At 43.6% G+C, this 27,772-nt stretch overlaps 1 protein-coding gene across 1 annotated transcript; it reads right to left on the bottom strand.

Moving 5' to 3' along the window:
• Window positions 1-1,007: 1,007 nt before the first annotated feature.
• Window positions 1,008-27,622, bottom strand: LOC115144315 (unhealthy ribosome biogenesis protein 2 homolog). Its single transcript, XM_029685244.2, has 10 exons — window positions 27,518-27,622; window positions 26,662-26,801; window positions 26,371-26,547; window positions 22,416-25,755; window positions 21,869-22,029; window positions 21,435-21,545; window positions 20,085-20,327; window positions 6,441-6,537; window positions 4,498-4,637; window positions 1,008-3,441 (listed from the first exon to the last, which is right to left on the bottom strand). The coding sequence occupies exons 2-10, from the start codon at window positions 26,785-26,787 to the stop codon at window positions 3,244-3,246; spliced, it is 4,593 nt and encodes a 1,530-aa protein (XP_029541104.2). The 5' UTR covers window positions 26,788-26,801; window positions 27,518-27,622; the 3' UTR covers window positions 1,008-3,243.
• Window positions 27,623-27,772: the final 150 nt, after the last annotated feature.

Here is a 27,772-nt window from a genome sequence, read left to right as displayed (position 1 = left end):
GAGAATGGAAAGATGCCAGCAGAACGCTCATTTTAGCAAAGTAAGGAGGGAATGTGTAAGGGAGCCAGAAATGCCCTGCTTCATTATTTAAAGCAGAAGTCTTTCCACTTTGCCTGGATGTCAATGGCCAACTCAGTGATTGCAGTGGCCATTCACTCTAATTAAACAACCAGTTTAATTAAATAAATGAGCTTCAGTGAATCTTATAGGAAACCTTGCCAGGCAAGTTGGTAGATTCAGGCATTGTAAATTATGACAGTTGCAGAAAACCGCAGGGAGAAATGGCAGTCCTGCCAGACATCTGACCTGGCTTAGTAAAAGCTTTGGCTAAATTAACAAACAGTCTAAGACTAAAACAATCCGTGTTCATGTAATTACTTCACAATATGTGTTTATGAGATTTAAGAGTAATTCAAATGGAAACTACATGACCATGGTGCTTACCTACGGAACAGAAAGAGGAACTGCCCCTCCCTACCTTCAGGCTATGCTCCAACCCAACACCCAAACCTGAGCACTCCGTTCTGCCACCTCAGGTCTTTTAGCCCTCCCACACCTACCTGTTCAGCCCAGTCCAAGCTCTTCTCTGTCCTGGCACCCCAATGGTGGAACCAGCTTCCCACTGAAGCTAGGACAGCAGAGTCCCTCCCTGCCAATCTTACAAAAACATCTGAAACCCTACCTCTTCAAACAGTATCTTAAATAACCCTCCTCACCTCGCGCCCCCCCCCCCCCCTTCTAGCTCTGACTACAGAGGTCTACATTCTATGCTTGTGATATGCGGTTGTCCCACCTAGCTATCTTAAGATGAATGCACTAACTGTAAATCGCTCTGGATATGAGCATCTGCTTAATAACTCAAATGTAAAATGAAACATTTAAGACTGGCTGCTCAAACTCAAGGTTGGTAGTGGATAACACACACACACGAGAAATGTCCCATATATTACACACGAGGGAACAAATACTTATTGAGACAAGAGAAAAGGAAAACAACGCTTGCAAAATGAATATATTGAGTTTTACTGAAGGATTTACACTCGCTTGATGAGCCCTTATGGAAAATGATAACGTTCAAAAACTGTAGTTCCATAATGACCTTCGCCTGTAAAACATATCTGTCATACTGTTCATTATTTATAAAATTATAAGATGTTCCGTATTCGTCTGCAAAAGACAACCCCAAATATAATACACATTTCTCCTAAGATTTTCTCATCTGGTAGTTAATAACAAATGTATGGCAAATCACAAGGGAAAGATTCAGGCACAATGTTTCATGAGGAATGCGTGTGATAAAGTCAATGACATTCCCCTCCACTATACAATGAGTGTAAAAAAAACATTAGGAACACCTGCTCTTTCCATGACATAGCTTTCACCTGGTCAGTCTATGATCCCTTATGTCACTTGTTAAATCCACTTCAAAAGCAGTGTAGATTAAAGGGAAGAGACAGGTTAAGAAGGATTTTAAGCCCTGAGACAATTGAAACTGTGTATGTGTATGGGTGGTAGGTAGCCTCGTGTTTAAGAGCATTGGGCCAGTAACCGAAAGTTCACTGGTTCGAAGCCATGAGCCGACAAGGTGAAAGTCTGTCGTTGTGCCCTTGAGCAAGGCACTTATCCAGAGCAACTTATAGGAGCAATTAGGGTTAAGGTTTATCACGCTCAACAGTTTCCTGTGTGTGTCACGAATGGTCCACCACCCGAAGAACAGCCAGACAACCTGACAGCTGTGGGAAGCATCGGTGTCAACATGGGCCAGCATCCCTGTGGAACGCTTTCGACACCAACAAATTGATGCTGTTCTGAGGGCAGAAGGGAGTGCAACGCAATATTAGGAAGGTGTCTCTAATGTTTTGTACACGCTGTATATGTTGGGTTAAACCATTTCCAATTTGCCTTTGTAATGGTATAGTAATCATTTACTTGTATCCTTTTTCGTCACATCTGAAACAGAGTTCCCAGATAAAGCATACAGTGCCTACAGAGTATTCACACCCCTGGACTTTTTCCATATTTTGTTGTTTACAACCCAAATTGAAAGTTGATTAAAATTGAGATTGTGTCACTGGTCTACCCATACAATACCCCATAATGTCAAAGTGGAATTCTTTTTTTAGAAATGTCTCCAAATGAAAACAAAAAAAAGCATAAAATTATTACATCCCTTTTATATCATGCTTAAACAAGTTCAGGAGTAAAAATGTGCTTAATTTCTTTTATTTTTTTAAGTTGACGTCCGCACCCAAGTGGAATTGTAATTAGTGTTGGATGCGTTTCAATCCACCGCATCCGCCTATGTCACACTTCTGCATCTGCTGTGAAAGGTGACAGAGCTAGAGCAGTGTTTTTCAGACCATGAAAATTGGTCTTCTCACACAATAGTCTGGAGCATCTGAACGGTTTTGGATAAAAATAAACCGAATAGAGCTAAGCGCAGGCCAAATCCTAGAGGAAAACCTAGTTCAGTCTGCTTTCCAACAGACACTGGGAGACAAATTCACCTTTCAGCAGGACAATAAACTAAAACACAAGGCCAAATCTACACTGGACTTGCTTACTAAGACAACATTTAATGTTCTTGAGTGGCCTAGTTACAGATTTGACTTAAATCTACTTGAAAATCTATGGCTGGACTTGGAAATGGCTGCCTAGCAATGAACAACAACAAACATCAGAGCTTGAAGAATTTTTGTTAAAAATAAATGTGCAAATATTGTACAATAAAGGCGTGCAAAGCTCTTCAGAGACTTTCCCAGAAAGACTCGCAATTGTAATCGCTGCCAAAGGTGATTCTAATATGTATTGACTCAGGGGTGGGAATACTTTATTTATTTTTGAAAAACATGTTTTCACTTTGTCATCATGGGGTATTTATTGTGTGTAGATTGGTGAGCGAAAAAAAAACATTTTAATCCATTTTGAATTCAGGCTGTAACAATTTTTAATAAGTCAAGGTGTATGAATACTCTCTGAAGGCACTGTAAATCAAATCTTGAAAATTGGATAGTCTAAAGTTACAGTACATTAGCCATCAATACAAGAAAGACCAAACAAGGTATTAAAATAAAACACACTTGAGACATCATTTGTTGTCAATTACCTTTTCTGCCCCACTACTAAACCAACACACAAACATAAAAAATACAATTTACATGTTTAAACAGTTGTTTAAGAAAAAAAAACTTGGCTGCTATAAAGAAAAAGTATTTCTGGAAAGAGAGATGGTAGAGGGGAATGTCAGGCTGTGTATTTCTCCTCTCCTTGCCGCTGGGTTTTATGGTAATGAGTATAACTGCCATAGAGATCGTTGAACACCTCCCTGACACCCATCTGGAGGGTGGTGTTCAAAAACTTAACGTCCTGCTCAACACAGAGGTCCAGGATCCTGTAAACTCCCTCTGTCAGGTGGTTCTTGATGTCTGGTTGCAGAGTAACCTTGAGGGCGTGGAGGAGAGTGGAAAGGAGAAGAAGGGAGGCGAGGGTTTCAATTTGACAGAGTGAGGCTGGGGAAGGGGTAGTAAAATAAGACTCAGAAACATCAAAATGTTGGTGTGATGAGTGAGATGGCTGATCAGGGTTTTGCCTCTTTCTTACACCTTTATTTGTGAACGCAGCTGAGGCAGTTCTGAAAGCCTGGTAGGAACATAATGTACTGCCAGCTGTAAACTGGACAGTGCCTCAACAAAACCTCTTCGAGAGATGCCAAGGCACATACTGAGGTGGGTTTCTTGGCTTAGTTAACCTTGAAAGAACAATGGTTGAACTATTGCAGTAACCAATCCTTTCTTTAATTCTTACTCAAAGAGTTTGTTATTACAAATCAATCCTCATGCATCTTAAGAGTTTTGCAAAATGACATGTTAGCCATTTCATTTAGCAGACGCTCTTATCCAGAGCGACTTCCAGTGGAGAGGGCATACATTTTCTTCCCTCTCTCTGCCTGTTCCATGGAAAATGCTGACTATGGCACGCAGTCAAGTAACGTGAATGCAGTCTCGTAGACCCTAGGAAAAAATGTGGTTTCTCCACATTGAGACAGTGCCAGATATGCTCAGACGGCATCACATAATGAGACAGACAAATAGTCTACCAGAGTCTACAGTAAGTACAGTCCTTTAGAGGACAAGTTGGCGCAGGTTGGGACAAGATTATGGCGGAAATGAAAATGTTGACTTGTCTTTCCTTCAAATCTGAGAAGTCCAGAGGACTTGCCTTAGCAGCTCTAAATGCAATACCAAGCATGGTTTAACTCCACAATAACAAACAGCAATGGATCAAATTAAAATCCTGGTATTCATTGTGCAGATAGTGTATTTCCTTCAGATGTAAGGGCTTGTGAGGGATGATAAAGGAGTGAAGGAAGATCTGGAGGCCATTTAAGGACGAAAATTCATTTTTCAACCTGCAAAAGTACAATAAAATAGCCTAATCGCCATTTAAAACTGTGAGCGAAATGTCACGGCCATCTTCCTTGATGAGAGAAGATCTTACCTTCTGTAGCTCGCTGACGTACTGTGCTACCATGAAGGAGGAGAGGATGGTGAAGCCCTCGGCTGTGGTGGCGATGTGGGAGTACATGCGTTCCACCAGACGAGCACACTTCAAAAGCACCTCCGCATCGATCTCAGGGGCTGGGGAATAGAAGAGCAAAGCTTTTTGAAAACTAGACCACACCAAACGCTGAAGGATAAACATTCATTTCAGCCAGAACTCCAGAAGTGGTACAACTTGTACAAAATGGTGACTGAGTGATGCAGCAGTGTTTGTTCAGAGTGCACTGTTCTCCTAAAACAGACTTGGGCTGTACTGCTGATGAAAGCACAGCATTTGAATCAAATCCCAAGGGTGCGGGCTGAGAATTAATATATTGTGAATGCATTGTGACAGAGCAGTACAATAAGAATAGGTTTTTGTATAAGTTGAGATTTCAATCATGATAGCTAAGAGCAGAATATGGAGCAACAAGAGCCATTTAACCATTCTAATTGTGTATCGACTAAGGTTTATGCTCACAGTCTGCATAAAACAGTTTAGCCCATTAGACAACAAAGGCCCAGTTGGAACAATTTATCCATCCCTTTTTTCCTCTCGTGACTCATTGGATGTACAGTATAGCTATAGCCACAGAGGAGAAATATGGCCACCATTGTCTGGGTGGCAGGTATTGCCAAACAACCCAGTCTCCGTGAAATGTATCCCGTGAGGGTTACTATATTTCACAGAGCCAGCCAGGAACTAATTACATGACGCGCTGAGCCTGACATGCTAGTTAAAACGAATGAGCTGCTCCACTCCATTTTTCCTTCTTGACCCTTCCTCCTCTGTCTGGAACAGGGGAGATCTGCCCAGATGTCTGCAGTGGTGGCCTCCTTTGGCTATGGAAGACCAACACGAACAGTCTTCTCATTAAGAACGTGTTATCTATGATATCAAAAAAATAAACCCCACCTGAAGACAATTACTGTTGAATAATTGAGTATGTCATTATTTCCTGTTGGTCAATAACGTCAGGTAAGCTCTGATGTTGAACTCATGTTGCTGTCTTATGTTGTTCCTTTCAGAAACAGGAAAACAATGTATCCTGAATATGCTGATCACATAGCTGAATACAGCTCCTCAACACTGATTCAACTCATACGGGATGCATTTAGCAGTACAGGATTACAGGGTTTTAACAAGGTGTTCATCCACGAGCTTGGCTGGGACTCCAGCTGTGCACTGTGCTTTTCATGTCTCCTTCGACAGTTCTGTCACCCTCAGTGGGATTGTTTTTTTTGTTTGTATTTCCCTCATGTTGGTTTTGATCCAGTACACGGGGACCAGCAGGGCATACAACCAGCAACAGAAATGTAACATTACTGAAGGAGAAACCATTCTTCTCCTTTCTCTCTTTCCACAGGGTAAGGTCAGCGGATTAAAATAGGCCCTGTTTCATGTGTAGTCTGCTTGGGAATGTGGAGTGGACACGACCACCTCTTACATAGTATAACATGATACGACTCACCTATAACATACTTCAATGCCATGAAATACTCTTGCCCGATTAACAGGACTGGTTAGCCTGGCAACAGTATGATGGCGTCGTTTGACACTGACAGCACATATCTACAGAGGACTCCCTTGGGAGGAACCCAGGCTAAATATTATGTCAACTTTTAAAACAACAGGCGGTGTCATACTTATCAAATGGTGTGATGATTAAATGCTGAAAAATACATTTAATACACATGAAGATGGGTGGTTGCTCTTCTTTAAATGGGAACCAACAGGAAAATAGAAACTGCTAAATCATTTATTGGAAGAACATTTAGCCAATTCCTGTCAACGCCAATGTCATTCCTATCACTTGTTAATGGGTGAATACTTAGATTACTGTATGAAGTGGTGGATGGGTGAGTGAATAAATTATTGAATGCATGAACCGATGGCCTTACCTCTCTCGGCCTCGCCCTTCTGTCTCCCCTCATGCATGATGGAGACCACCAGGCGGTAGAAACAGTTGAGGAAGGACGGTGCCGCTTTCAGCATCACCTGGGTACATACCAAAATAGGGCCACGTTACAAAAAGTTAAACTTTGACAACATTGCATTTGCAAGACATTCAGATTTTATTAGATTTAGTCATGTGCCATCAGTCTCTAAACGAGAGAAAGAGATTAAAAACTGGCCCACAATTCTCAGGCACTGCGATATTCCTATGAGTCATCAGTCAGCGAGGTAATAGTTTCCATGCACCCTCCAGTGTTCACGCCAAAGACGTGCCCCTCTCCAGAGCACATCTGCCTCCACTTAAGCGCCCCTCTGGCACAGACCAACAGCCCTTTCCAGAAATTGATTCTGAAGTTTGTCTCTGAGAAAAGAAACTGCTTCATTGCCTACAGCGGGAGGCAGTGGGATATTTTCCCTGGTTACCACCCTCAAAATATGTTCAATGTCAGATTGAAACAGGCTAACTTAGGTGCTGGCCTGGATCCAAGGTTGACGGAGAATAAGGCGAATGGGGAAGGGGTAAGCTAGTCACTCCCTTGGGCGCTTGTGTAAAAGGCTGAATCAAGCCAGGGAAAGATTCTGGTTGTGTTCCTCTGCTCAGACGTTGCTGACGCATTTCAGATCTTTCAACGTCTGGATAGGTATTTTTTGTATCAGATAACATCATATGTTACAGTAACCTGGTGCCCAACGGGATTGAGACTAAAAAACCTGCAGCATAGTTGTTGTCAAAGTACTGCAACTAGGATAATGTTATTGTGAATTTGGACATATGATTCAAATTCTGGTACAGTGAGAATTGTTCTTATAAACCTGAGTTGCCAGACAATCTTTCTAAGGGTCAGTCCGTAGATCAGTGGACACTGAATGCACAATATGATTTCCTGGGTAAATGATAAAACACTAGCAAGTGTAACAATTGGACAACGGGTGAAGATTTGTACAATTTTTATAATCCCCAGATATTGACTGAATTATAAAACAGAATATTTTTTGCTGGCATGGACAAATCTAGAAAATTCTGGTATTTTTGTGGGAATTCAGATATTACTTTTGACTATTGGATGTTCTTATAGGCACTATAGTATTGCCAGTGTAACAGAGTATAGCTTCCGTCCCTCTCCTCGCCCCTACCTGGGCTCGAACCAGGGACACATCGACAACAGCCTCCATCGAAGCATCGTTACCCATCGCTCCACAAAAACCGCGGGGGGACTCTGCAAGGGGAACAACTACTTCAAGGTCTCAGAGCGAGTGACGTCACCAATTGAGTTAGCGCGCACCCCGCTAACTAGCTAGCCATTTCACATTACAACAGCCTAATCTCGGGAGTTGATAGGCTTGAAGTCATAAACAGCTCAATGCTTGAAGCACAGCGAAGCGCTGCTGGCAAATGCAGGAAAGTGCTGTTTGAATGAATGCTTACGAGCCTGCTGCTGCCTACTACCGCTCAGTCAGACTGCTCTATCAAATCATAGACTTAATTATAACATAATAACACACAGAAATACTATAATAATAATAATATAGAATTAGGTCTTTAATACGGTCAAATCCGGAAACTATAATTTCGAAAACAAAACATTTATTCTTTCAGTGAAATACAGAACCGTTCCGTATTCTAAATATTGCTGTTACGTTGCACAACCTTCAATGTTATGTCATATTTATGTACAATTCTGGCAAATTAATTACGGTCTTTGTTAGGAAGAAATGGTCTTCACACAGTTCGCAACGAACCAGGCGGCCCAAACTGCTGCATATACCCTGACTCTGCTTGCACGGAATGCAAGAGAAGTGACACAATTTACCTAATTAAAAGAAATTCATGTTAGCAGGCAATATTAACTAAATATGCAGTTTTGTACAAACAATAGTATATACTTGTGTATTGATTTTAAAGAAAGGCATTGATGTTTATGGTTTGGTACACATTGGTGCAACTACAGTGCTTTTTTCACAAATGCGCTTGTTAAATCATCAGCCATTTGGCAAAGTAGGCTGTGATTCGATGATAGATTAACAGGCACCGCATCGATTATATGCAATGCAGGACAGGCTAGATAAACTAGTGATTATGTTAATATTGATTGTTTTTTATAAGTTTAATGCTAGCTAGCAACTTATCTTGGCTTCTTGCTGCACTCGCGTAACAGGTAGTCAAGCAGTCACGCAGTCTCCTCGTGGAGTGCAATGTAATCGGCCATGATCGGTGTCCAAAAATGCCTGTTATGAAAACTTGAAATCGGCCATTCCGATTCAAATCGGTCGACCTCATATATATATATATATATAAATGGGATGGCGTATCACTGCAGAATGCTGCGGTATCCATGCTGGTTAAGTGTGCCTTGAATTCTAAATGAATCACTGCCAGTGTCACCAGCAAAGCACCCCCACACCAGCTCCTCCATGCTTCACGGTGGGAACCACACATGCAGAGATCATACGTTCACCTACTCTGTGTCTCAAAGACATGGCGGTTGGAACCAAAAACCTCAAATTCGGACTCCAGACCAAAGGACTAATTTCCACCGGTCTAATGTCCATTGCTCATGTTTCTTGGCCCAAGCAAGTCTCTTATTCTTATTGGTGGTTTCTTTGCAACAACTCGACAATGAAGACCTGATTCACAGTCTCCAATGAACAGCTGATGTTGAGATGTCTGTTACTTGAACTCTGTGAAGCATTTAATTTGGCTGCAATTTCAGAGGCTGGTAACTAAGGAACTTATCCTCTGCAACAGAGGTAACTCTGGGTCTTCATGAGAGCCAGTTTTATCATATCACTTGATGCACTTGAAGAAACTTCAGAGGTTCTTAAATGTCTGTATTGACAGACCTTCATGTCTTAAAGTAATGGACACTTGTTTCTCTTTACTTATTTGAGCTGTTCATGCCATAATATGGACTTGGTCTTTTCCCAAATAGGGCCACATTCTGTATACCACCCCTACCTGGTTACAACACAACTGATTGGATCAAACACATTAATACATTCCACAAATGTATTTTTAACAAGGCACACCTGATAATTGAAATGCATTCCTGGTAACTACCTCAAGAATCTGGTTGAGAGAATGCCAAGAGTGTGCAAAGCTGTCATCAAGACAAAGGGTGAAGAATATAAAATATATTGTGATTAAAAAATGTGTTATTTCATAGTTTTGATGTCCTCACTATTATTTTACAATGTAGAAAATAGTACAAAAAAGAAAAACCCTTGAATGAGTAGGTGTCCAAAATGGTACTCTGTGTGTGTGTGTACTCTGTGTATAAATGTATTTGGCTATGTAAACTTCCGACTGCAACTGCGTGCGTACACACGCGCACAGTTGAAGTCGGAAGTTTACATAGCCAAATACATTTATAGCCGAATACATTTATACCCAGTTTTTCATAATTCCTGACATTTAATCTTAGTAAGAATTCCCTGTCTTAGGTCAGTTAGGATCACCACTTTAATTTAAGAATGTGAAATGTCAGAATAATAGTAGAGAGAATGATTTATTTCAGCTTTTATTCCTGTCATCACATTCCCAGTGGGTCAGAAGTTTACATGCAGTCAATTAGTATTTTGTAGCATTGCCTTGAAATTGTTTAACCTCATATGATGAGGAGGGCTTGGAGCGAGCGGTCGCATCCGCACTTCGGTCCGCAGGTAGTATAACTTTTCATTACATTTCATTACATTTCATTATAGTACAACGGTTTGATTTGTCTAATCTTAGCAATTTCTTCTTAGCTAGCTACATAGCCGTCTTTGTATCAAAGATAATTGCGTAATTATCGTATTTCGTCGTCCTAACGTAGTCTACACTGCTATCTGCCCAGCAGCTAGCCAGCTAGCAAACGTCCACCGTCTACCGAATAGCAGCACTGTAGAAACTATTACACTCAACTGAACGACTTGATTAGTGTAGTGTTAGCTAGCTACATAGTTGTCTTTGCTGTCTTCGTATCCAAGATAATTGTGTAGTTTAGAGTGTGTAGTTTTAGAGTGATTATCTTAATTCACCGAGGTTAGCTAGCCAGCTATTTGTCGTCCTTAACGTAGGAGACACTGCTAGCTAGCCAACAGCTAGCCAACGTCTACCGAATAGAACTTCCGCACTCAACAACTCGGTCGCATTCCGCTTCGCTCCACAGGTAGTATCACATTTTCATTTCATTTCATTACAGTACAACGGTTTGATTTGTTTGATCGTAGCTAGCTACATAGCCTTCTTTGTATCAAAGATAATTGTGTAGTCTAGAGCGATTTTCTAGGTTAGCTAGCCAGCTATTGTCGTTCTTTTAACGCAACGTAACGTAATCAACACTGCTAGCTAGCCAGCTAGCCCCCGAATAGCAGCACTGTAGAAACTATTACACTCAACGGAACGACTTGATTAGTGTAGTGTCAACAACGCAGCCACTGCCAGCTAGCCTACAAAGTCAACAACGCAGCCACTGCCAGCTAGCCTACTTCAGCAGTACTGTATCATTTTAATCATTTTAGTCAATAAGATTCTTGCTATGTAAGCTCAACTTTCTGAACATTCGAGACGTGTAGTCCACTTGTGTGTAGTCCACTCTTCTGTAGCCTGTCAACTATGTGTCTGTCTATCCCTGTTCTCTCCTCTCTGCACAGACCATACAAACACTCCACACCGCGTGGCCGCGGCCACCCTAATCTGGTGGTCCCAGCGCGCACGACCCACGTGGAGTTCCAGGTCTCCGGTAGCCTCTGGAACTGCCGATCTGCGGCCAACAAGGCAGAGTTCATCTCAGCCTATGCCTCCCTCCAGTCCCTCGACTTCTTGGCACTGACGGAAACATGGATCACCACAGATAACACTGCTACTCCTACTGCTCTCTCTTCGTCCGCCCACGTGTTCTCGCACACCCCGAGAGCTTCTGGTCAGCGGGGTGGTGGCACCGGGATCCTCATCTCTCCCAAGTGGTCATTCTCTCTTTCTCCCCTTACCCATCTGTCTATCGCCTCCTTTGAATTCCATGCTGTCACAGTTACCAGCCCTTTCAAGCTTAACATCCTTATCATTTATCGCCCTCCAGGTTCCCTCGGAGAGTTCATCAATGAGCTTGATGCCTTGATAAGCTCCTTTCCTGAGGACGGCTCACCTCTCACAGTTCTGGGCGACTTTAACCTCCCCACGTCTACCTTTGACTCATTCCTCTCTGCCTCCTTCTTTCCACTCCTCTCCTCTTTGACCTCTCCCTCTCACCTTCCCCCCCTACTCACAAGGCAGGCAATACGCTCGACCTCATCTTTACTAGATGCTGTTCTTCCACTAACCTCATTGCAACTCCCCTCCAAGTCTCCGACCACTACCTTGTATCCTTTTCCCTCTCGCTCTCATCCAACACTTCCCACACTGCCCCTACTCGTATCGCGCCGTCCCAACCTTCGCTCTCTCTCCCCCCGCTACTCTCTCTCCTTCCATCCTATCATCTCTTCCCTCTGCTCAAACCTTCTCCAACCTATCTCCTGATTCTGCCTCCTCAACCCTCCTCTCCTCCCTTTCTGCATCCTTTGACTCTCTATGTCCCCTATCCTCCAGGCCGGCTCGGTCCTCCCCTCCCGCTCCGTGGCTCGACGACTCATTGCGAGCTCACAGAACAGGGCTCCGGGCAGCCGAGCGGAAATGGAGGAAAACTCGCCTCCCTGCGGACCTGGCATCCTTTCACTCCCTCCTCTCTACATTTTCCTCTTCTGTCTCTGCTGCTAAAGCCACTTTCTACCACTCTAAATTCCAAGCATCTGCCTCTAACCCTAGGAAGCTCTTTGCCACCTTCTCCTCCCTCCTGAATCCTCCTCCCCCTCCCTCCTCCCTCTCTGCAGATGACTTAGTCAACCATTTTGAAAAGAAGGTCGACGACATCCGATCCTCGTTTGCTAAGTCAAACGACACCGCTGGTTCTGCTCACACTGCCCTACCCTGTGCTCTGACCTCTTTCTCCCCTCTCTCTCCGGATGAAATCTCGCGTCTTGTGACGGCCGGCCGCCCAACAACCTGCCCGCTTGACCCTATCCCCTCCTCTCTTCTCCAGACCATTTCCGGAGACCTTCTCCCTTACCTCACCTCGCTCATCAACTCATCCCTGACCGCTGGCCAAGTCCCTTCCGTCTTCAAGAGAGCGAGAGTTGCACCCCTTCTGAAAAAACCTACACTCGATCCCTCCGATGTCAACAACTACAGACCAGTATCCCTTCTTTCTTTTCTCTCCAAAACTATTGAACGTGCCGTCCTTGGCCAGCTCTCCTGCTATCTCTCTCAGAATGACCTTCTTGATCCAAATCAGTCAGGTTTCAAGACTAGTCATTCAACTGAGACTGCTCTTCTCTGTATCACGGAGGCGCTCCGCACTGCTAAAGCTAACTCTCTCTCCTCTGCTCTCATCCTTCTAGACCTATCGGCTGCCTTCGATACTGTGAACCATCAGATCCTCCTCTCCACCCTCTCCGAGTTGGGCATCTCCGGCGCGGCCCACGCTTGGATTGCGTCCTACCTGACAGGTCGCTCCTACCAGGTGGCGTGGCGAGAATCCGTCTCCTCACCACGTGCTCTCACCACTGGTGTCCCCCAGGGCTCTGTTCTAGGCCCTCTCCTATTCTCGCTATACACCAAGTCACTTGGCTCTGTCATAACCTCACATGGTCTCTCCTATCATTGCTATGCAGACGACACACAATTAATCTTCTCCTTTCCCCCTTCTGATGACCAGGTGGCGAATCGCATCTCTGCATGTCTGGCAGACATATCAGTGTGGATGACGGATCACCACCTCAAGCTGAACCTCGGCAAGACGGAGCTGCTCTTCCTCCCGGGAAGGACTGCCCGTTCCATGATCTCGCCATCACGGTTGACAACTCCATTGTGTCCTCCTCCCAGAGCGCTAAGAACCTTGGCGTGATCCTGGACAACACCCTGTCGTTCTCAACTAACATCAAGGCGGTGGCCCGTTCCTGTAGGTTCATGCTCTACAACATCCGCAGAGTACGACCCTGCCTCACACAGGAAGCGGCGCAGGTCCTAATCCAGGCACTTGTCATCTCCAGTCTGGATTACTGCAACTCGCTGTTGGCTGGGCTCCCTGCCTGTGCCACTAAACCCCTACAACTCATCCAGAACGCCACAGCCCGTCTGGTGTTCAACCTTCCCAAGTTCTCTCACGTCACCCCGCTCCTCCGCTCTCTCCACTGGCTTCCAGTTGAAGCTCGCATCCGCTACAAGACCATGGTGCTTGTCTACGGAGCTGTGAGGGGAACGGCACCTCAGTACCTCCAGGCTCTGATCAGGCCCTACACCCAAACAAGGGCACTGCGTTCATCCACCTCTGGCCTGCTCGCCTCCCTACCACTGAGGAAGTACAGTTCCCACTCAGCCCAGTCAAAACTGTTCGCTGCTCTGGCCCCCCAATGGTGGAACAAACTCCCTCACGACGCCAGGACAGCGGAGTCAATCACCACCTTCCGGAGACACCTGAAACCCCACCGCTTTAAGGAATACCTAGGATAGGATAAAGTAATCCTTCTCACCCCCCTTAAAAGATTTAGATGCACTATTGTAAAGTGGCTGTTCCACTGGATGTCATAAGGTGAATGCACCAATTTGTAAGTCGCTCTGGATAAGAGCGTCTGCTAAATGACTTAAATGTAAATGTAAATAGTCCTCTAGGGGCATTATTTCATTTTTGGATAAAAAGACGTGCCCGTTTTAAGCGCAATATTTTGTCACGAAAAGATGCTCGACTATGCATGGAATTGATAGCTTTGGAAAGAAAACACTCTGACGTTTCCAGAACTGCAAAGATTTTCACTGTGAGTGCCTTAGAACAAAACCTTCAGGCAAAACCAAGATGTTTCAGCAACCAGGAAATGAACAGGATTTCCGAAGCTACGTTTTCCATGATCTCCTTATATGGCTGTGAATGCGACAGGAATGAACGGACCCTTTGTATCGTTTCCCCAAGGTGTCTGCAGCATTGTGACGTATTTGTAGGCATATCATTGGAAGATTGACCATAAGAGACTACAATTGCCAAGTGCCCGCACGGTGTCCTGCGTGGAAATTGGTGCGCAAAACTCAGCTACTGGTATTTTTCCATGCGATTCTGAGGACAAAGCATGCATCCAGGAACAGCATTTCAATGAAGAGATATATGACAAAACACCTTGAGGATTGATTCAAACAACGTTTGCCATGTTTCAGTCGATATTATGGAGTTAATTCGGAAAAAAGTTTGACGTGTAGGTGACTGAATTTTCGGTTAGTTTCGGTAGCCAAATGCATAGTAACAAAACTGAGCGATTTGTCCTACACAAAGAATCTTTCAGGAAAAACTGGACATCTGCTATGTAACTGAGAGTCTCCTCATTGAAACATCTGAAGTTCTTCAAAGGTAAATTATTTTATTTGATTCCTTTGCTGGTTTTTGTGAATATGTTGCGTGCTAAATGCTAACTCTAAATGCTAAGCTAGCTATCAACACTCTTACACAAATGATTGATTTTCTCTGGTTCAAAAGCATATTTTGAAAATCTGAGATGACAGTATTGTTAAGAAAAGGGTAAGCTTGAGAGCAGGCATATTTATTTCATTTCATTTGCGATGTTTAGAAATCGCTAACGTTGCGTTATGGTAATGAGCTTGAGGCTGTAGTCACGATCCCGCATGCGGGATGCGGCGTACTATGAGGTTAACTTGGGTCAAATGTTTTGGGTAGCCTTCCACAAGGTTCCCACAATAACTTGGATGAATTTTGGCCCATTCCTCCTGACAGAGCTGGTGTAACTGAGTCAGATTGGTAGGCCTCCTTGCTCACACACACTTTTTCAGTTCTGCCCACAAATTTCTATAGATTTGAGGTCAGGGACTTGTGATGGCCACTCCAATACCTTGACTTTGTTGTTCTTAAGCCATTTTTGCCACAACCTTGGAAGTATGCTTGGGGTCATTGTCCATTTGGAAGACCCATTTGTGACCAAGCTTTAACTTCCTGACTGAGGTCTTGAGATGTTGCTCCAATATATCCATATAATTTTCCATCCTCATGATGTCATCTATTTTGTGGAGTACACCAGTCCCTCCTGCAGCAACATACCCTCACAACATGATGCTGCAACCCCCGTGCTTCACGGTTGGGATGGTGTTCTTCAGCTTACAAGACTTCCCCTTTTTCCGCCAAACATAATGATGGTCATTATGGCCAAACAGTTCTATTTTTGTTTCATCAGACCAGAGGACATTTCTCCAAAAAGTATGATCTTTGCCCCCATGTGCAGTTGCAAACTGTAGTCTGGCTTTATGGCGGTTTTGGAGCAGTGGCTTCTTCCTTGCTGAGCGGCCTTTCAGGTTATGTCGCTATAGGACTCATTTTACTGTGGATATAGATACTTTTGTACCTGTTTCCTCCAGCATCTTCACAAGGTCCTTTGCTGCTGTTCTGGGATTGATTTGCACTTCTCGCATCAAAGTGCATTCATATCTAGGAGACAGAACGCATCTCCTTCCTGAGCGGTATGACGACAGCGTGGTCCCATGGTGTTTATACATGCGTACTATTGTTTGTACAGATGAATGTGGTACCTTCTGCGTTTTGAAATTGCTACCAAGTATGAACCAGACTTGTGGAGGTCTACAATCTATTTCTGAGGTCTTGGCTGATTTCTTTTGATTTTCCCATGATGTCAAGCAAAGAGGCACTGAGTTTGAAGGTAGGCCTTGAAATACATCCACAGATACACCTCCAATTGACTCAAATGATGTCAGTTAGCCTATCAGAACCTTCTAAAGCCATGACATCATTTCCTGGAACTTTCCAAGCTGTTTAAAGGCACAGTCAACTTAGTGTATGTAAACTTTGATCCCCTGGAATTGTGATACAGTGAATTATAAGTTAAATAACCTGTCTGTAAACAGTTGTTGGAAAAATGACTTGTCATGCACAAAGTAGATATCCTAACCAACATGCCAAAACTATAGTTTGTTAACAAGAAATTTGTGGAGTGGTTGAAAAATGAGTGTTTACATACACTTAGGTTGGAGTATATGTAAATTTCCGACTTCAACTGTAATATTACCCGCTAACATGAATTTCCTTAACCTCTTCCCTCTACTCGGGACGCTTGCGTCCCAACTAGAGCTCTGGAAATGCAAATGCACTACGCTAAATGCTAATAGTATTAGTTAAAACTCAAACGTTCATTAAAATACACATGCAGGGTATCGAATTAAAGCTACACTCGTTGTGAATCCAGGCAACAAGTCAGATTTTTAAAATGCTTTTCGGCGAAAGCATGAGAAGCTATTATCTGATAGCATGCAACAATACACTACAACACAAAAGACCCGCAGGGGACGTAAACAAAATAATTAGCATTTCGGCGTTACACAAACCGCACAATAAAATAGAAAACATTCATTACCTTTCACCATCTTCTTTGTTGGCACTCCTAGATGTCCCATAAACACTATTGGGTCTTTATTTCGATTAAATCGGTCCATATAAAGCCTAGATATCGTTATATGTAGACTGTGTGATAAACTAAAAAAACATTGTTTCAAAACGTAACGTCATTTTTTAAAATTCAAAAAGTCGACGATAAACTTTCACAAAACACTTCGAAATACTTTTGTAATGCAACTTTAGGTATTAGTAAACGTTAATAAGCGATAAAATTCATCAGGAGGCGATGTAAAAATCATTAGCTGTCCGTCTGGAAAAATGTCCGGCTAGAAACTCAACCAAAATATCCGGTCCTAGACCTGAAGAAATGCGCTGCCTTGCATGTGTTTGACCAAGAAAAAACTCGTAGGGAAATGACAAGACTCTAGACACCGTGTGGAAGCTGTAGGTACTGCAACCTCAGTCAATTAATTGTGGTTCACCTTTATCAATGGGTTCAAGTCGCGCAGCAATATATTTTTCCATTTTCAGTGATCAGTTTTTCCTGTGCTTTTCGATGTAAATGCCGTTCTGGTAAAGCCACAGCAGTGATTTAACCAGTTTTATAAACGTCTGCGTGTTTTCTATCCACACAGACTAAGCAAATGCATATGCTATATTCCTGGCATGAGTAGCAGGGCGCTGAAATGTTGCGCGATTTTTAACAGAATGTTCAAAAAAGTAGAGGGTAGGAGGAAGAGGTTAAACTAAATATGCAGGTTTAAAAAAATATATACCTCTGTGTATTGATTTTAAGGCATTGACGTTTATGGTTAGGTACATTCGTGCAACGATTGTGCTTTTTTCGCGAATGAGCTTTTGTTAAATCATCCCCGGTTTGGCGAAGTAGGCTGTGATTCGATGATAAATTAACAGGCACAGCATTGATTATATGCAACGCAGGACAAGCTAGTTAACCTAGTAATATCATGAACCATCTGTAGTTAATCACTAGTTATGTTAAGATTGACTGTTTTTTTTAATAAGATAAGTTTAATGCGACCTAGCAACTTACCTTCGCGTGGTCAGCCTGGTGGTCAGCCTGCCACGCAGTTTTCTCGTGGAATGCAATGTAATCGGCCATAATTGGCGTCCAAAAATGCCGATTACCGATTGTTATGAAAACTTGAAATCGGCCCTAATTAAATCGGCCATGCCAATTAAATCGGTTGACCTCTAATCTTGACAAACAGACAATACATCCCTCCCTACCTTGTAGGCTTACCCAGTTTTGAAGGCATGGCAATCTCTGAATGTCATTAACATTGTTGGTGTTTCGTAATAGATGTCTCTTTCCATTCATCATTTGGACTCTATACAGTTTGGATTGGTTGATTCATTTTATTTATCAATATAAAAAAAAAGTTTGGAGACCTACTCATTCAAGGGTTTTTATTTTTACTATATTGTAGAATAATAGTGAAGACATCAAAACTAACTTTGTCAGATGGCTACTGCGTCTGCTATACAGATTTTCAATCCAAATATTTTGTACAAAGATAAGCATAATATTGTTATATTATAGGTGTAACTCTTGTAGTTTTCCCTCACCTGAAGTTCAACTGTCGGAGTCAGCTGGAGCGCTGGGGCTCCCGAATGGCGCAGCGGACTAAGGCACTGCATCTCAGCGCTAGAGGTGTCACTACAGACATCCTAGTTCGAATCCAGGCTTTATCACAACCGGCCGTGATTGGGAGTTCCATAGGGCAGCGCACAATTGGCCTGCAGTAGCTAAAGCTTAATAATAGCCACACCATACCAAACATTCACAAATGTTTCTCAACTTTATTAGGGTAATATCAAAAGTCAGTCAAGCTATTGTTTATAGGGAAAATACGAGCAGAAAAGCAAATGTTAAGCAGGGAAAATAAACGCACTACCATCCCCTGTGCCCCCCAAAAAACAAACTTCCGCAAAAAAACAATAATAATTTGGCCCCTCCCCTATTTTGGATCACTCCTCGACCCCAGTAAAATTAGATCCCTCCCTAATAAAAATCACACCTATCTAAACATACTTTACGTTGTTTGCGAGATCAAACATATCATCATTATAATTTGAGTATTCATTTTTGGAAGTTGTTTTAATTTCAGAGCATCTAAATTTGTAAACATTTCAATTGTATGTTTTTAAAATTCCACAAAAAATGAACACGCTTTAAAGTTCTGTGGTAAAATATTGTTATATTGATTGTATGATTAATACTGGGTTTACGCTACACTTGAATGAACGGACAAACATTGCGTGACTAAGGTCACGGGAGATCCCTGAACTCCTTTCCCGGGCTGGACTCTTAGGTCCGAGGTACAGGACATTTCTGGAGGAACCAGAACTCATTGTGATATTATTATATGTGTGTGTAATCATTGTTGTTGCTAATACAACCCACGCAAAAGAACATAGTTGTTTTTGAAGTTCTTTCCAATGTTTTAAGGGTTTATGAAAAGTTTATTTCCATCCTGACTTTTACATAAGTCCTTTGTATTGGTGTAGACTTGACGGACCAGATGGGACTCATTCCCTCCCAAACCAAAAGGATAAACCAATGTTTTCTCTGGTAGGCACAACCTACCTGGCACCCCTATAAATAATAACCTCAAGTCAACTGCAAGCTAGCTAGCTAAATTGCCATAAATGTTTAATGCTTTTCGACCTGTCCCCAAATGAATATAATTGGCTCAGAGTTTGTTTTGATATTTTAACCTGCGTGTCTTGATCGCGTTTGGTGTGGGGGGACAAAATCTATTTGCGCACGGTGGCATGTGCGAGGTTTGGGTACGGTGTAAGTCTCGAGATGGTATGTTAAATCCCTGAGAAGCTTTAGCGTTCTTATAGATTCAACAGAAAGACCATGTATTCTATTAAGACCATTTCAGCCATTACCGGAGTGTGTTTGATAGGTCATTACATACGTTTCCTCGGTTGTAACATTAACGGGAGGGGAAAAAACAACAGGAACAAGCAAAACTATGAAAGTCACAGTATTAAAAGGAAAGCAATCAATCAAAATGGAATTAAAGTGACAAGTGGATTTTGCACTCCTTAAGCACAGGAAATAGATGGCTGAAAAAGACAGATCCTCCGGTGGATGGTGCATGTGCGTTGCTAAAAACACATTTATCGAATGTGGCCACTAACCTGTGGGTGACACTGGATGACTGCAAACAGAGCCTCGTGAATGGCCTCAAAGGTAGCGTGGTAGACTTCCATCGTCAGGTGCTCAAGGGGGACAAACTGCAGGGCCCCCAGCACCATGGTCACGTGGTGGGGGTTGGAGAGCATCCACTCCCCCTGACGGAGCATGGCTGTCAGAGTGTCCAACACTGGCACGGTCAGAGCAGCAGTCAGGGTTGGCTCCTTGCCAGCCTCCTTCACTAGAAACTAAGAGAGAGCAGAGAGGACCGTGGGAGTTGAACCAGAGATGAATATAATGAGGAATATGGATTTAAGATGGAGGACAGAAAGAGAGAAACTAGCAAGGAGTGAAGTACTACATTCTGTATGGGTTCTCAAAATGTGATGTCTCAATGTTTTACTATGGTTGATGACAACAAGTAAATAAATGTGTTAATTAAGCAATGAAAGTTTACATTTGGATTTGGCAATAGGGCTAAGTAAGCCATAGAGAGAACAGAAAAAAACAGATATACTGTAGACCAATTAAGGTATGAGGCAACATTCCTGTTTGTGTTGTGAACACATTGAGGGATTGTAGTTGTGTTGTAAAACCTAACGTTAGTTATTCCTGCAGAGTTGCAATGAGGTGAGAAGGGGCAATATTGATAAATGAAACCAGATTCAGCTCGATTAAATGGGACAGTAACAGGGAGGGAGAGACACTTACTGCTGCAGCCCAAAATTGGCTTTCCCCAGCTAAATAAATTCTTCCCCCGTATCAGATCCAAGACCCAGGAGACAGTGCACAGCGGAGGAGAAGCGTGACATGCTTTGTAACAGACAGCCAGACTGTGGTTCTAATTACAGTGCTCTCTGCAATGCCCAAAGGGGGTTTCTACGTTAGATAGGAAACACATTTACCCTTTAAGTCGATGATAAGTCTATGCCAAAGCCAATGCTTTGTTTTGTCCCTCTTGAAGCATGGACGCAGGTTTTTAAGTGAGAAGGACGCAGGTTTTTAAGTGAGAAGGACGCAGGTTTTTAAGTGAGAAGGACGCAGGTTTTTAAGTGAGAAGGACGCAGGTTTTTAAGTGAGTAGGACGCAGGTTTTTAAGTGAGAAGGACGCAGGTTAAGTGAGAAGGACGCAGGTTTTTAAGTGAGAAAGACGCAGGTTTTTAAGTGAGAAGGACGCAGGTTTTTAAGTGAGAAAGACGCAGGTTTTTAAGTGAGAAGAACACATTGTACCTTCACCATAACTGGATGTTGAGTGATTCTAGCTCAAATAATATTTTTCAGTGGCATCAATTGATTTGGATAAACAATCCTTGTTTATCCAAATCAGCACATCAAATGTCACAGTGAATACTTACTACTAAGGCAGATATGATCTGAGGTGCAATGAGCCAGAACGCCTTTAAACAGGTTTCTGGAAGCAGGCCGCTGGCAAGCAGCTTCGTTATCGTCACAGTTGAAAGGACTTCCTGTAAAATACAGTGTGCTCTTTGTAGTGTGTCAACAAAGCCCACATAACCATTTTAGGGAAATCTCTGTAGAGGAGAACTGAGAAGAGGGAAAATTGAGGGATTCCTGTGCTGAATTATTTAGTAGGAAAAATACAAGGCTAGGTTTTGAAGGTGGTGTTAAATACCATTTAGTAGACCATATAGGAAATGTTATCCAGACTTCAGTGTTTAAGTATTCAGGACACCAAATACAGTAGCTTGTAACTCAGATAGCATCCTTTTACAGTAGCTAGTAATATCACAACTTGTACAGTAACACTTGCAGTAAATATAACACCTACCCTATGACAGCCGCTCCTGAACTTGGAGGTATCCAGTCCGTCTCGGAGCAGCAGCAGGAGAAGGTGGAACTGTTCTGGGGTACTCCTGACCAGCAGCTGGTCCAGAAGCTCCTTTACTGGCTCCTCCAGGGACCTCACCTCTGATACTGACAGCCATGGGGCTAACACAGAAGAGTTATGGTTAACATTAAATAATAGGTGTGAAGTATCAATCCATAACGCTATCATTATATTTATCCATTACTGGGAAATGAGATGGTTTCTAAATGTACAATTCTTTTGAATAATATTTTTTAATAATAATATGTATTATTATTTTGTGTTCAAGAGAAATTCGGTGCAAATGCTTAATTATGTCTGTTTTAGTTATCAATGTCTGTCAGCAATGGTACAGGAAATGTACTTTGACATTTACTTGAGCGCTATTTTACAGATATTACGAGCAGTAGGAAATCACACAACGCACACACACAGGTGAGCATCTCAGAATACACTGTACCAAGTCTGATAAAAAAAACATTCATTGTTGTGGAATAAGAGAGCGTACCTGCAAGCAGTTTGTGGACATTCTGCAGAATTGCCACAAAGAGCTCCTCCTGGCCAAGGGCTTTGGTCATCTCTGCAGCAGCATAGTACGCTGAGAGGAAGTGGAGCGATGAGACCAGGAAGTCCATGGGGCGCTGGGATGGGCACAGCTCTCTGAGAATCTGCTGGCTGAAGCTCCTGTACATGCCCATGTGGCTTAGACTCTCCTGTGTGATGCCCTCGCTAGGCTCATCTTGGTGGCAAGCACAGGCCAGCTCGCTCCTCACCATCCCGGTCACCACATCCACAGAGAAGGCCTGGCCTAGTAGACTGCCTGTCTGAGCCCTCAGGCTGGCCTGGATGGCAGGGCCCATGACAGCAGTGGTCTTCCACAGTAATTGACTCAGGGTCTCATCTAGCTGCTTGGTTGTCCTGAGGCTGGATGTCATGGCCTGGCACAGTGTGTTCATAGACGCAAGCAGGAGCTGTACGGCGAACAGGCCCCCTGTTTCAATGTTTCCTGGGAGAGAAGACAAAGCCATAATGGCAACCTCGCTATTGACCAAATAGGTGGTGAATTTCTCCAGGTTAAGGCGGACACTGCTCTTTCTGTGGATTATCAATAGGATCAGGGACTGGATGAAATCCTGGACGGTTTTTAGGAAAGTCAGCCAAGCAGAGCTGTCCACGGTTTGAAAGAGGCCCTTATTGCTGTGTGAAAAGAGAGCTGTCAAAGATGCCTCCAAGAGGCTACTCCCATGCACAATCTTTAAAACATGATGGGAATTATTCCCTGCCAGAAGCAACCCCATGAGACTGAAGAGCTGGTTCAGCAGATGTATTGTTACGGCAGGCTTCACATCATTATGTAGCTGTGTGTCTGTGACCATGAGGAATAAGAGTAAAAAGAGCCCTGAAAAGTCTTCAGAGGACATTCCATCTGGGTTAAGAGCATTGGTGACTTGAAGTAAGCTTAAAAGGTTATCGGCTTGACTTTGAGATAGGGTTATAGAGGCTCCGGTCGTACTAGAGTTCAGTATGTGTTGGGCTATGGACTCCAGTCTCTTCAAAGCAGAATGGGATTCACTGACATCGCCATCTGACTGAGTTACTGCACTTCCTTTGTCTCCAGCTGTCAAACAGCTTACTTCACTCAACTTCATGAGTGCAGGACAGACAGAGGCCATGTCTGGGATGCTGCTGAGAATCCCCACAATCCTTTGAGTGACACATCTGACAACAGCAGAGTAAATAGTGGGTAACTCGACAAGAACAAGGCTCTCAAGCAGATCTTTGGAAATGAGAGAGACAGACAGCCTCTCAGTGGTGTCATCTGGTGTCTTCTGAAGTAGGGAGCTGAGGAGAACATCAGCTATATGACACACTTCGTCCTCAGTGAGGAATGGCGAGATCATGGGTAGGTTTGTGGTAACGAGGTACCAATGTGCCACTGGGTACGTGCTGGCATCCACACTACTGACCTGACGGTCCCATAGCTGGTCACTCTGCTGGCAGAGTTGAGGATCTCCTCTCCCCACAATGTACTGGGCTGCTCTGCGGAGGACATCTGAAGCTCTAGTCTGTGCCAAGAGCTCATTGCTTAGGATAACTTTCTTCATTTGTTGGAGAGTGAGCAGTTTTTGCAGGAGGTGAGTCATGGGGCTACAGTGCTGGCCGATGGGAGAGGCCTGATCTTCACCTGTCGCCATCACACCAGAGAGGAGAATACCTATGTCGTCTAGTATGTTAACGCTAGCTGGGCCTGCTGGAGATGTGTATTTCGTACAGTGAATCTGAAAGAGGGTGTCCACCTCCACCCAAGTGTACTTTAGCAGAAGGCCTGCATCTTGGACTTTCTGACACCCAGGGACGTCTGGGGCCTGGCCTTCAGCCAGCTGCAGCACTGGCTTCACCACCTGGAGCATCTTCTCCATTAGAGCCTGGGTTTGCCTCACAACAGGAAATGGTGTGCTGTTGTCCAAAGTTTTCAGGCTGAACAACACAGAGTACAAGAGCACACTCAAGGAGAACAACTTCAGGGACATGTCTTCGTTTCCTTCCAGATCCGGGAGTACATAGCTTGTTACATTCTCTAAAATGAGGCAGCATATTTCCAAAGTCTGGCTGGTAGGGTTGTCCAGAAGGCATATGCTGAGCGTCCTATGCACTGCCTCTGGGAGAACGGGCTGTCGGAGCTCATCCATTGCTGGGCGGCAGATGACAGCCAGGAGCTCCTCGAAGAGCTTGGGGAGCTGCCTCAGCTTGGCGTAGATCTGGAGAACAGAGGAGATGAGGGCCTCGCGTGCCTTCCTAACCCGTGGCTCTGTGCAGTCGGAATCAATCCATCCTGCCGACAGCAGCTCGTCCAGGTCCGGCTCTATGATCAGGTGGTTGAGACTGAGCAGGGCTTTTAGACAGCGGTACCATGCTGATATGCTGGGCTGGGCATTGTCGAACAACAGCCTCACCACCTTCCTGTAGAAAATCAACTGAACCTCCTCGTACTTTATCCTGTCAGCCACCACATTGTAAATGTCTGCCGTCAAGCATAAATTCAAGAGGTTCTCCAAAGCCAGCAGAGCTAAGCTCCAGTTTTCACCATCAAACAGGTCTTTGAGAGTCACCTCATTTGTGAAATCCAAGGCAGCGATTAACTGTGTTAACATGTGAAAGCAGAGTACTTTATTATCTCCTCCTTTACAGTAGGCATCCAGAGAGAATTTGAAGAGCAGTGGGAGGGAACTCGACCTGACCGCAAAATGGAGATCAGTGTCACAGTACCCTTGTGCACAAATCTTTGAGAGTATCGAGTTGACTGGGGAGAGTAGGCTCTTCCCCGCTGCTCCCTTCTTCATCCCTGGCTCCTCCTTTGAGAGGAGCTCCTCCTTATAGGCCTGGAGGTGGTCTGGCAGGAAGAGAGCAGACTGCAGGATGGTGTCCACTTTCCCACGGATGTCCCTACTCAGGTGCTGGCGGACACGGGAGTCATCCTCGGCCATCCAGGCCCTGGAAGTCAATAGGTGTCTGAGCAGGAGGAGGTGCTGGAGCAGGTGTGTTGTGACTTGGGCAAACACGCGGTTGACATTGGCCTGCTGCTTTTGGACCGCGAGGTAACTACTCAGGGTAAGGAGGAGGACCTCAAACACCTGGGGTGTCAGGGGGACTGTGGCTTGCTGCTGACTGAGCTTGGAGCAGCCCAGGGTACACAGCTTGGCCAACAGCTCCACCAGTAGCTCGTACTTAGTGGTGAATGTGACAGAGAGGACTGAGGAGGAAAGGATGCCCTGACAGCAGCTCAACACGGTGGAGACAGACGCTGAGGAGGTCCCTGAGCTAAACTCCTGAATCCTTTCAATTATAACCTGGAAAGAAAAATCACCTGTCAAAAATCAATACATTCAATAAAACAGGTGTACTTTCTTTTTGTTTTACAATTATTTTACCAGTTAAGTTGACTGAGAACACATTCATTTACAGTAATGATCTGGGGAATAGTTATAAGGGAGAGGAGGGGGATGAATGAACCAATTGTAAGCTGGTGATGATTAGGTGACAGTGATGGTATGAGGGTCAGATTGGGAATTTAGCCAGGACACCGGGGTTAACACCCCTACTCCTTCAATAAGCGCCATGGGATCTTAAGTGACCACAGAGTCTGGACACCCATTTAACATCCCATCCGAAAGACGGCAGCCTACACAGGGCAATGTCCCCAATCACTGCCCTGGGGCATTGGGATATTTTTTTTTAGACCAGAGGAACATGTGCCTCCTACTGGCCCTCCAACACCACATCCAGCAGCATCTCGTCTCCCATCCAGGGACCAACCCTGCTTAGCTTCAGAAGCAAGCCAGCAGTGAGATGCAGGGTGGTATGCTGTACCATCAATGTCCTTATCTTGAAAAGCATCAAACTAACTTAAGCTGCTAAAAGTGTAGCGATTACATACTGATCATCGGCACTTATGACCAACTTACTTGCGCTACTGCCAAACGAAGGCTGATGGTTTTTCCTTGGCTCAACACACTATGTAGCTTTTTGCTGTGCAAAATATCATCCAGGTAGATCCACAAGCCTTCCACCACCACCTGTGGCAACTCCACTTTCTTACTGTAAAAGCCTGTCAATGCATGACTTATCCAATCAAAGAGTACCTGTAAGGAGATATAGGACACAGCACTTCAATATAAAACAAATAAGGTTTACAGAGACAATAGGATAAACATGCTGGTATAATTCACCTAATATCTGATGGGCAGATGTGTTACCTGTTCTTTGTTAGGAAGTAAGCACTGTGATGAAATCCATGCAAAACGGGCAAGCTTCAGTTTGTCCACCCAGGGTGTCTTGGGGTTTTTGAGCTTCAAGTGAATACCAGAGTACATGGCAGCCATATCCGAAGCCTGGCCTGTGGAGAAACTGACCTGAGTCAATAGTTCTCAGACTAAAGGACTTACCTTATTTGGCCAGTAGAGGGAGACGTTTACTTAAAGTTCAATTCTGACTGCTTAGTATAATGGAGCAAGCTGGTGAATGGATTTGAAACAGCAAGAATCCACATGATTGTGAAATACAAATTAAATACATTTGTATGTCACATGCACCATATACAACAGGTGTAGGTAGACCTTGCAGTGAAATGCTAAATGTACCATGCCTGGAGTGCACTGGTCAAACAAACGTGTAATCAGATTTGTTTTTATAGCAAGTAGCATTGACATAGTACTACTACACGATGAGCTATTACTGTTCTAGTACAGATATACAAATATTTGGTACTAGCTTTAGTTACTAACTCGCCAAGGTTGTTTCTGCAATGCTAACATCTGTCAAAAATGACATGTCAAGTAGAAAGAAGTAAATAATACAAGTGAAAGTCATTCATATTTAGTGTGTCATGAGGTTGTAACAAAATCGAAGGAGACGCTAGAAAGAACAAGCGAGAATCTACATGATCAACGGCTAGCATGCACGGCTAAGCTAAATCAAGTTAAGCTAATCATGGGTCTTTCAGCTGTACTTTTAACTAAGAAAACACGAAGCAATGTCTGAACAATTCAAACACTCAAAATTGTATAAATTATAAACCGATTTTGTTAGCAAATGATGTTAGATATTACTTACTATTTTAACACCAACACGTGTTCCGGTGTTTTCACAGACAAACTTTAACCTTTACCCTTTGAACGCCACTGTATCCAGACAAAAACAATCGAGTGCTGATGATTGCTCACTTTTATTTTTAACGTAACCTTAATTTAACTAGGCAAGTCAGTTAAGAACAAGCTCTTATTTTCAATGACGGCATAGGAACAGTGGGTTAACTGCCTGTTCAGGGGCAGAACGACAGATGTGTACCTTGTCAGCTCGGGGGTTTGA

This window comes from Oncorhynchus nerka, linkage group LG16, assembly GCF_034236695.1.
Source record: "Oncorhynchus nerka isolate Pitt River linkage group LG16, Oner_Uvic_2.0, whole genome shotgun sequence".
NCBI classification, from domain to species: domain Eukaryota; kingdom Metazoa; phylum Chordata; class Actinopteri; order Salmoniformes; family Salmonidae; genus Oncorhynchus; species Oncorhynchus nerka.
This window is presented reverse-complemented; position numbering and strand designations above follow the sequence as displayed.

Excerpts from the sequence above, each read along its gene's own strand:
- LOC115144315 (XM_029685244.2), bottom strand. The coding sequence starts at position 26,787 with ATGGCTGCCATGTACTCTGGTATTCACTTGAAGCTCAAAAACCCCAAG. Across the intron at positions 26,548-26,661 it reads TACTTCCTAACAAAGAACAG|GTACTCTTTGATTGGATAAG; the intron begins GTAACACATCTG and ends ATCTCCTTACAG. Across the intron at positions 4,638-6,440 it reads GAAGGGCGAGGCCGAGAGAG|CCCCTGAGATCGATGCGGAG; the intron begins GTAAGGCCATCG and ends TCTATTCCCCAG.